The 11498-nt window shown below is 31.1% G+C and overlaps 1 protein-coding gene across 1 annotated transcript in view; it reads right to left on the reverse strand.

Moving 5' to 3' along the window:
* The window catches only part of LOC106461739 (bromodomain-containing protein 3-like), a 79170-nt gene that overhangs the window by 20412 nt on the left and 47260 nt on the right, over window positions 1–11498 (reverse strand). Inside the window, 3 exon segments of the mRNA XM_022388763.1 lie at window positions 2793–2987; window positions 6253–6381; window positions 9158–9259. Of these exon segments, the coding sequence (XP_022244471.1) occupies window positions 2793–2987; window positions 6253–6381; window positions 9158–9259 (426 nt within the window).

Here is an 11498-nt window from a genome sequence, read left to right on the forward strand (position 1 = left end):
GTTTTAACAAGATACAAATATTTAGTTTAGATTTTTTATTCAATTTTTTACAACACAGAATGTTGATAATAGTGTAAGTACAGTAATTAATATACCTTTTTCATTTATACTGTACTAATAAACCTGTATCATTTATAACTGTACTAATGTATTTCATTAATCATTTAATTCAAATTTAATATGTAATTTCCTTTAGTTTCTAGCAGTCCATGGTGCTTTAGAGACATGGGAGGGGTATAATTAGTGGGTCAAAGGTGTGTTGTTGAATAATTATTATGTGACCTCTGTTGGTCTGGCAAAATGGATAATCTGGCAAGGCTCTGGAACCAAGGGTGCCGTAAAACTGGTGGTGTACCTGTATTAACAATTTTTTCTGTAAAATTTTCTATTCTAAAACTAACTGTAGCAAAACCATCAATGTAAGTGAAATGAAAAATTTTAAAAAAAAGCATGAAATAAAATACAACTTTTTTTTGGTCTAGAATGGCTGCAGATTGTAACAGGCAATTCTAAGTTACTTATCCTATCAGCTTCTGCCTTTTTCAAATCTTCCTTTCAATTTTATGGTTTTTAATGCTGTACTTTGGACCCCCTACTGCAAATGAAAAGCAATAAATCACAGCAAGAGTCCATTAGCTGTTTCCTTTACTCTTAACATAAACAGCAGGACAGGTTACACATACTGTGAATTTGAGTACTCTATCCACTGAGCTTATAAAACTTCAAATTAATTATTTTACAGAAATATTGTTACCTTAGCTAAGAAGTTCCTAATTTAAATATTTGATTTACTTTTGGTAAAGATTATATAATAATAAATAAAAAACATACATAAAAAAACAAGGATTAAATACTGAATGACATTAAAGACAATTTTTGCACTCAAGTAACAGTGTTTGGTAACCCTTGTTGTTTGTTACAAATTTGAATCTGCAAAAAAGAATTCATATAGCTTTCAACTATGAATCTTAAAACACATAAAATATGTTCTAAAACTATTACAATTTATCTGCCTTTCTGAGTAAGTTATGAATAACTGAAAAAATTCCTTAATCCTATGCTTCCAGGCCTGGCTCTTTTGGATATCTCAAGATGGTTTACATAGTTGTATGTTAATAATAAACTGAACATGTAACATAGTTTATAATTGATAATAATAAATTTAAATATTATTCAACATTTAATTTCTAATTTTAAACAAATAATCATTAAAATCCTCAATATTATTTTTTCTGTGTGTTAGAAATTTATAACTTCAATAGTAGGCACCTATAGTTTCCAACCAATAAGCACAAATTACACATATACTTAGAAACAAAAACCTGAAATTTGAACCTCCTACTTTCTTGACTTAAGCCATCAACAAGTTTGTTAAACTCACCACAGAATCTTTCTGACTTCCAAGATTGTAGAACATGATGATTTATCATATCGTTAACTTTACTTTGTCTAAATAGAACCAACATAAATCAGGGTTGTTTATAAGAAGAGTTAATTAGGTCACTTTTCCCCTCTAACTTCTACTTTTGTAAAATGTCACTGTTTTGGTAAACAGAAATATTTTTTATAGTATCAATGTTATTGATCCAAGCCTGGGTCTCTGTATATTCATGACCTTTTGCAGTGTTTCATTCACATTTTAATTAAACTTTATTATCAGTGTATTTCAATAAACTTGGCATTAAAATATAGTTTATAGTTCAAATTTTAATATTATTATAATTATTAATTTCTTAATTTCAAAGGAAAATATCTAAATAAATCTCAGTCTTAACTTCTGTGTATCACATGTCACTTCTTCCTCCAAAATGCCCATTTTTAGATTGTCTTTTTACCAATATATGGCTTTCTGATTTGGAAACACTTATGAAATAAATACTACTAAGACATAATATATGACTGCATCATACAATCTTTTGGCATTCCTGAAATATATGCCAGAAAGTTAAACCCACATGTCATGCCCTCCTACTTTTTACTATCTTCCAACAAATGTCAGTAAGTCTGATACTTACTGTTGGATAATCATAAAAAAAAGAAAGTGAAGATCTCAATTCACTGTTTTCCATATAAAGCTAGCTCATTTTCAGGATAGGTTTTTGAATTATTTGGCCTACACACTGATTTTCTGCTATTGCTTGGATCAACTCGACAAGATATTATAATTGCATATTTGAAATAAATAAAAATTATTTCATATACCACCAACAGGGGCCAAGAGCAAATAAAAACAAGAGGCAAGAAGTATTAATTTGTTATTTTTTGAAGTATACTTTTAATTATTTATTGTTATTAAAGTAAGTAAAATGCAAAAATTAGATTTAGTAGTTAGGCATGGTTCAAAGAGCAATAAAACAATAAAATTAAATGAAAACCATTTGTGAAAATGTTAGAAACCTAGTTTTTGGGATGAATAATAATAATAATTGTCATTCTAGAAGAAAAATGTATTCTTGATTGAATTTTTCAACTTTTACTACAGATGATTTTGCTACGGTTAGTGTCTTGGTAGAAAAAATAAGATAAAGTATTACATTTTACAGAAAAAAAGTTTTAATTTTCATGTAGATTGTAGAGGTTAAACAAATGAAAAATGAATAATGTAACATGAAAATCAATTTATTCTTTCTAAAACATTTTCTAATTCTACTGCCTTTTGAAAATTAGCTACAGCTCACATGTTTGATAACAGTACATCTGAATATTATACCAAGTAGATTACACAGATGCACTTTGCTAAAACCATTTCTAGAAAACACTAATGAACTTTTTTATATGCTACTTTGTTCTACCTGTTCTTGTAAGGCCTGTATTTTTCGTTGCCTTTCATCTTCACTGTTCTCATTTTCTCCATCAGAACCACTAGATGATAATGAACTAGAACTACTACTTCTGGATTCTTCTGGCTTTACCGTTTGTGTGGCTGCAACTGGCTCTGCCATGGCTGAGTCATCAGGCATTTTGGCATAAAGCATTTCAAATACATCCTGCAAAGAAATAACTAAGTATTAAATAACAGCTGTATACTTCAGTTAATATAAAAACTTTACAGCCTCAATCTTAGTCCATTTTACTATTTAAAGTCTAACCTCTTGTTGATGAATATATGTCATTAGTTTTCATCTCCTCTTCCTCCTGCTACTACTTTTCCATTTAACATATATGATTTGTGATAAATTAAAAAGCAATTGGATAATTCTGATGTATTAAAATAAGGTACTTATGGACCCTGTTAATCTGGTGATGAGTACCTTATGAAGTGAAACAGGAATATATAACACTGATGCTTAAAGTATGTCAAAGTGTTTTGTGGTTCTTGAATCATACCTAATGTTCACTTTATTTCAAAAATGTAATTTTTACCTTTTATAGGTCAATCAAATACCTATGTACTTTACTGTAAGCAGGCATAATGTAAAAGAAAAATATACATTATTTTGTGTACATAATTAAAACCAATTAAGTATACTGAAACGTGGATGCTAATTGCACTAGTAATAACCAAATTAATAAATTCTAGTTTATTGCATCACATGTATTAAGTAGTGTAAGAAATACTGAGAAAGGAAACAATTTGAAACTGTTACAATTAACGTATGCTTTATAATACACATTAATAATCAATTTCAAGCAGGATAATCAATTTCAAGGAAAAATGTAGCTATCTAGTACAAAGCTTTTAGGTTCAGTATAAGACTTACACTTTCTTACCCAAAAATATGGCTTTAAAAAATGATAATTTTAAATAATCTTTCAATTATATGAACAAAATATATTTACAAATCCTAATTAACATAAAATACTCCATAGTTTGCTGTGTGCACTATTTAATAGGAGGTGAATACAAAAAAATCTTCAAAACATTGGTGAAACTACTTATAACTGTTGAATTCCACAAGTTTTTCATGTCTTGTAAAATCATTATGCAATTCTGAAAAGAATCATACCAATTTTGTGTTTATAAGCTAAAGGATAAACTATTTGTCATAAAACTTATATTGCTTGTAAAGTTTATAAGCATGAACATAATTTCTTTTCTTTTTCCTTACCAGCCACAAAACCTATTTAGAAATTACCATATTTCATGATTAATTTTCAGTTCTTTTCATGTATTTTTTGGTTAAACAAATACTACAAGACAGCCTACCAGGAGAACTTGAAATTATTCAAATAACTCAAACTTTTAATTCTGCAAACAAAGGTTAAATGGGCAGCAACTTCTTAGTTTGGTGGGAGAAAGTAGCACAGATGGACAAGAACGACAGTACGAAAAATTTCCATCTTTTGTATTCAAGGCAGCTTGCACTGATTTTGCAGGGGTTTATAAGCTGTCTGGGATGATTAAGGGAGAGATGACATGACTGGTTCATGGAGAAATAACATAGTTTAACACAAGATATTTAAAAGCATATAGAAATAAGTTTGCCTACAAAGCAAAAGAGCCATGTAATTGTGAGTTCCTATTCCCTAATCCCATACAAAAGACTGATTAATTAGTTAACATATAATGTGAGGCATCTTAATATCTATAGTATCTTATTAACCCTTTTACAATGGGTTCTTGTATTTTACATGACTTTGTAACCACCATACAAGTAACTTGTACTTATGAAATTTGGCAAGCTTACAGTAACCATTACAAATCTTTTGTAGGCAAAAAATCAGAATTCTTAATTAAGTATTTGTACTAAAAATTTGTCCATAAATATACAGAGTCAGAGCATTGACTGTTCCAAGTGCAAAGTGATATTGATGTAAATCTATAAAACCTCCTAAATAAGTATTAAACATTGTTTTTTTTTCAGAAAAACTTTACTGAAAAAAACTCTATGCCATGTCAACTTGACCAACCTCGTAATGCCATAAAAAATTAGGAAATAAATCTAAATTACCCTTTTACTTTCTAGAACGACTGAAAATTGTAACAGGAAACCACAATTGTTTATCCCAAATAGCTTAGAGCTCTTAGCAGTATACATCTATTTATACATAATTTTATTGTTTTATTGCAATTTGAGGCATATGTGGCTAATAATCTCACCAGAGAAGTTGTAAATCACTCAGTGAATGTGCAGCTCACAAATACCATATTGAATTACATAAGGCATTAGCTGCTTGCAAGCATTCATTGTGAAGAATTTTTTTTATTATTATTTTTCGTTACCTTACTTAACCCTTTCCACACTGATCATTGATGTCATGATTCTCATACTAAGGGAGACTAAGGGTTTTTTTAAATATTTCCTTATAAAATTAAGAACTTAAAACCTATATAATATTAAAATATAATTTATCAACAATGTTTTGACACCAAGGTTATTTGTATACGTTGATAACAAAGTAGTTTAATTACATTTTGACTTACCAGTTATGAAAGGGTTAATGGTACCATACCATGTGATGTATAGGTCAGTATGTCCTATGTTTATTCTTATTCACAACATACTTTTACACATGAACAAGACACATATTTCACCTGTCTTCAGCTTGTCTCAAAATGGGTATATAGTTGTTATAGCTTCTCTTGAAATGGGTATGCACTTGTTATCTACTTGCGGGGTAAAGCATGATTAAACCTATAAAAAGAATATTGCTCCATATGTCATTAATCCACTACTGTTCTCAGGAACATTGTATATGAGCTACTTTGTAGTTTTCTATGATCAGAATGCCTCACTGGGTCTCTAGCATAATGACCAGCTTCGCAAAGTCGTTTTTTACTGTCTGTACACTGATACAAAACTTCTGATTCAGTTTTAAAGTAGCAAGCCAGAATTGATAAACAGCACGCACCTGCTTAAAAGTTTGACGATGGTATGCCTTGTAAAGATGTCTAAGTAACTGTATTCTAGGCTTAAAAGCAGTTCAATATTCTTCTAATGACACTGCTGTGACTAGCCAGTTTCCATATGTATGACAGTTCTCCAGATTCATGAAACATCTGTCTTCTTTGAGAAATAACCATGGTTCATGAACAATATGGAGCATTTTAAACTCTGTCAGTTGCTTCAAAGTGACAAATGAGAAAAGATGCATGAAACAATTGTACTCAGCTTAGGCTGAATGCCCAATTATATATTTTAGGTTATGTGACACATCATAAGATACCTGAGCTACATAGAAAGAAGATGAGCAATAGGTGATTAACATTATTGTTTTGTTTAGCTCCAATCATCCTTTGCTTTATACAGTAATTCTGATGCAAGTTTGTTATGTTTTCACAGATTTTTCTTACAACAAAAATAGGCATACCTGTAATTTTCTTGCCATGGCTACAACATCATGATCAGGTGGATTATACTTGTAACAATTGGTAAAAATTAATCTGATGTCTGATACAAATTCTTCCGGTGACTTGTACTTTCCAGTTTCAAGCTTTTCCTGAAATTAAATATGAAAAGAGTTAACAATCTTTTGGCTTTTACTTGCTTTTAGTTATTGAAATTTATACTAGATAATAAATTAGTGAAAATTACAATGTCATTTGGGGGGGTGGGGGGTGATCAAAGCTTTTGCAAGAGGTTTTATGTATTTTATTTTAAACATACACATAATAATCTTTTAAAAATTTTATCAGAAAAAAGTACCAGTAAGATAGCTTGTTTGTTATGAAAGCAAAAAAAGTAAGCACTTGTGTCACTGTGTGGTATCTTACAGTGTTAAATAGCAAAAATAAGGTAAAAGATGATGAGATTGCTTAAAGAACTACTTTTTTCACTGAAAGTTAAATCACAGTAACTCAAGAATGTGAACTGAATTGGAAATATGAAAACTAAAAACATTGTACATAATTTTGCAAACTATAAAAAAATATATTTTTAAAGTTAATTTTCTTCACCCTCATGAGACTAATTTTGAAATTACTTTGCAGCAAATGTTTGATATTTGAAACTCTTATGGTTAGTTTTTTTTTCCTTATCACTTTTCTCAGTTACTGAGACAAATTCATTGCCTCTTTTCATCAAATGGCTTTTTTCTTTTTCCTATCTCTCACCTATTTTATAACTTGTGTATACAGTATAAAAAAAGTACAATAAAAATCAAAACAAGATATTTCAATTACAGCTCTAATAAATAAATGCTAAGCCTGAAAAGATTTATTTCATATTATTTAACCCATGGGTTTCTGATAAGTAATCCTGTAAATCACACGTACGTATTCATTATTACAGAATAATTTAATCTGTCATTATAGATAGAATAATTATAATAATATATTATAATATCATTTTCTACAATAATTACAAACCATCTGATAAACAATACATTCCATAGAAAATGTGCAACTCAATAAATATTACCAGAATGTTAAGTTATGTTAACTTTTTCAACCCGGGCTCGGTCGTTGGGACCAGCCTCATAACCATTTTGTGCTTGCTATAGTTTTCATGCTATAACTTTTAAATTAGTAAGTGATTGTTAATGAAATTTGGCAGTTTATCAGTAAACATTACAATGCTTTCATATGCAAAATATCTAATTTTTTTATTAAGTTTTAAGGTTTGTAAAGCAATGTTTCTCTCATGCCTTTTTTTTTTTCTTTTCACATCTTGCCTATCTATCATGCAAAGTAATTTTCATCTTTACATTAAAAATACTTTTATGCATCAGAAAATTCCGAAATTTCTCATGCAAAATCTTTATGATGTCTAAATAGTTATCAAGCATTTCTTAAGAAGAAACTTTATATTTTATCTGTTATTTTCAGTAACTAATCTCTGCACGGGTTTGGTAAATTTGACTGATCTCGCAACCACAATAAAAACTAGGAAATAAACACGTGATGTTACTCCTCAACCAAAATCATCCGTATATTCCCTAACTATGAATTTGAAAGTTTGAACCCCAATAAAAATCATTTTTGATCCATTTTTTGTTTAAAAAAAGATTGTACTTTGTACAAGAGAAATGTTAGTACAATCCACCTAAAGAGGTTGAAAATATCAGGAGAGGTTCACTTTTGTGATTGGCTTTATTCACTAAATGTTCTAACATGGACAAGTTGCACCTCTGTGCTGCTTTATGCACATAAATTTGGAATGGCTATGTAGGGTAACACAGTACAGTGTATAGAGCTCAGCTAGTTACATTACCACACATTGTATTGTGTGATGTTTGTATACATATATATATGAGCGGGTGGGAATTCATAATGAAAACAAATGCCGATAACATAAATATTTAGTGAGATTAAATTCTAGTTTAGATGCTTACTAACATGGCTGTCTCAACTTGTTACTGATAAACCTTTGGTAGGAACTAAAATGATCAAGTGTACAAAATCAAACTCAGAATTTTCATCGTTAATCATCACAGTTGAAACACTGACCCCTTTCGATTACACATGTATAGGCCTAAGACTAATGTTAGACAGACACAACCGAGTCTATGAAATATAAAAGGCCTAGCTACCATGAGAAAAGCAGGAAAATTCACGAATTAAATATAGAATAATAATGACAACTGCAAACAAAATTTTATGAAAGTTTTAATCAATACAAAACAGAACAATAAATAAAATAAGGCTAGCTTTTCCTCTCTCTCCAGGTTAATACAAACTACGAGTATGAAAGACAAGACATATCAACGACGTATTTGTGTACATATGCAGCACCTAGACATCGTGTACCTATTACAGTATAGTAGTTAGTATGTGTGCAAATCTATTCTTACTACAGGCTGTACTTGGCAGGCAGACCAAGCTGATTAGAATGAAAACACTGAACATAATTGGCCAAAATAGCTGTTCTGTTTAAAAGTTTTACGAGTCACTGGCTATTTGTTTCCTTAAGATACTATAAAATTACGCATGGTTTGGGCTTATTTTTTCCAATATAATAAAACTTCCTGGGAAATAAGGCATCAAAAATAAGTTAAATAACAATGAAAAATTGACAACTTAAACATTAATTGTACTTTTTTTGAAATAAATAAGAAATAAAAACATCAAAATTTTTGTAATTGGATCCTTTTTATGGTCTTTGTACATCAATATTGTCATAATTGGATCTGTTTCAGGGTCTATGTTTTTTTTTGGACAACCTCTGATACAGATCAGGTTCTCCTTCAGACAATCTGGAAATTTCATTAAAATTGAGCCCTGGACTAGCATGAATTATAAAAGACATATTGAAAAAAGATGACATAATACATTTACCTTAACATTTCCTAAGTCCATTGGATGCTTTATAACATCAAGGTAGTCTTTCAATCCAGGAAACACAGAACTAACAGGTTTATAAAATGGCCAGGCATAATCCTTAAAAACAAAATTCATTACTCTACATTTTAACACCTTCAAGAAATTTCAATGTCACTCACTTAAAAGGTATTGAGTGTACTTAAAGCATAATCCCCACTGCCAAAATCTGTAACATTGAAACACAATTTAACTACCAACTGAACTCATCAGCTTTAGCACTGTGTGTAATACCCAATAAGAAGTCATGTATCACAACCATATCTGAACTTTTAATAATATTCTTGAGAAAATATTAATATTCTGAAAGCATATTTTCTACATATATAATTTAATATTTATTTAACTTTTATTTAACTTTATATTTAACGTAAAATTTCAACTCTAAATTTCTATACATTTCATAATCTTACAACCTTGAAGTTTTATATCCTTTAGACTAATTTTTGTCAATTTCCAATACATTTATTTCATGCCTATTTCCTAATGTTAAAAAAATAAAACAATAAAAATTTTAAAGTTTCAGCTAAAAATTAAATAACTTTATTGTTGGATTTCACATAAGGGTTATCTACACTAATCATCCTTAGTTTTGGAAGTCACAGACTAGAGGGAAGGCAGCTAGGCAACTCTTTGGCTACTCTTGACAGTTTGTTGATAAGTACAAAGCTACACCATGGGCTATCTTTGCTGTGCCCACAATGGGTACTGAAACAAAGTTTTTAGCATTATAAGCCTTTAGATTTACCACTGAAACACTAGTGGACTACTCCTGACAGACCAAAAAGTTGAATTTGAGTATCTCTTATAATGTACCCATGGTCCCAAAATGATTAACACAATTTCTAAATTTTTTGGTGCTAATGGGACAGGAACCATAGAACCTCAGCTCCACACTCTAGCATGCTAATCACTGGCCACACTCATCCAATTAAATTACAATACATTCTTATGCATTTCACAATGCCTTGAATGCATGCATGTTAAAATATAACTTATAAAATATATAGTCAAAATTAAAATTCCTTAAATAACAGTGCTTTCATATTGGTCATTTTCTATTTTGATAAAGGATAAATCACTATAAAACTGAAACAGGTTTGATACAAGAAAACGGCTTAAAACATAACCAAAAGTTAACATTTTCTTATGTTGAAAATGTATTCCCAATAGATACCTACTCATCTCACAAAAATCTTTCTTGATTTATACTGACCTCTATTGGTTCAAATTTTCACTTGACACTCCCACTTACCCTCACATATGTTAACATGAAATATCTGTATACTAACATGCAAATGATTATGCAACAACCCTCCACCAACAGGAGTGCAATACTACCCTTATCATAACTAGTGGCTTCTCTATTCTTGCAACTGTTAACTACTTCAAGATTGGTCAGATCCCACCAAACCACACCAGCAGTGAGGAGGAGAGGGGGAGAGGAGGTATGTATCTATTGGAAATACATTTTCAGTATAAGAAAATGTTAACTTCTGATACAATATTTTACCTCTTCTCACAAAAAGCTACAACATTGAACAGGCAGAGGACCGGTGAGAATATGTTTAGGAACTTCCCGAAGGAAATCCATGGGGTGTGGGAAGGAACTAATAAAAACACACCCGTGGAAGACCACACCACTTCTGAGCCAGGTATACTCTTCACTTTTTAATAATGTGTTGCCAAACAGGCAAAAATAAAGGAGAGACCCCAATAAAAGTTACAAAATAATGGGAACCCCCTTGATGTAGAGTTGCTAGGGTGCAACAGACCCTAAAGGGGAGTTTGACCACAACCAACATCTGGCAGCATCTGGAATTGTACATCAGTTCCATGATAGGAAGAGGGTCCTCTATCTTTCACCTCAAGAATGGATACCAGCAGGGAAGAGAAATTTCTGTACCAAGAACCTGCCTCCGCAGGTGCCCACTTCCAACATAACCAACACCAGATTCACCAGAAACCTATATCCGGTGGACAGCAGGAGGGTCCAGATGGGTGTCTCCAGTTCAAAAGCTGGCAGCATTGGGAACTTTTGGTCCAGTCTACAGTAGGAGGAGGGTAACCAACCTTATAACTGTGGGAGGTCATGTGTTTCATCCAGCTAAAACCAACACCAGATCCACCAGGAACCAACATCCAGCAAACAGTAGGAAGAGGGGTGGCTATATAGGATGTACCTCCAGTCCAAAACTTGGTAGTGTTGGAAATTTATTGTACAGTCAGCAGTAGGAGAAGGGTAACCATCCATACACATGAGGACCCATGTGGCTGGTACGGCTCCAACCAACACCCG

The sequence above is a fragment of the Limulus polyphemus genome, unplaced genomic scaffold (assembly GCF_000517525.1).
Source record: "Limulus polyphemus unplaced genomic scaffold, Limulus_polyphemus-2.1.2 Scaffold1021, whole genome shotgun sequence".
Lineage (NCBI taxonomy): Eukaryota > Metazoa > Arthropoda > Merostomata > Xiphosura > Limulidae > Limulus > Limulus polyphemus.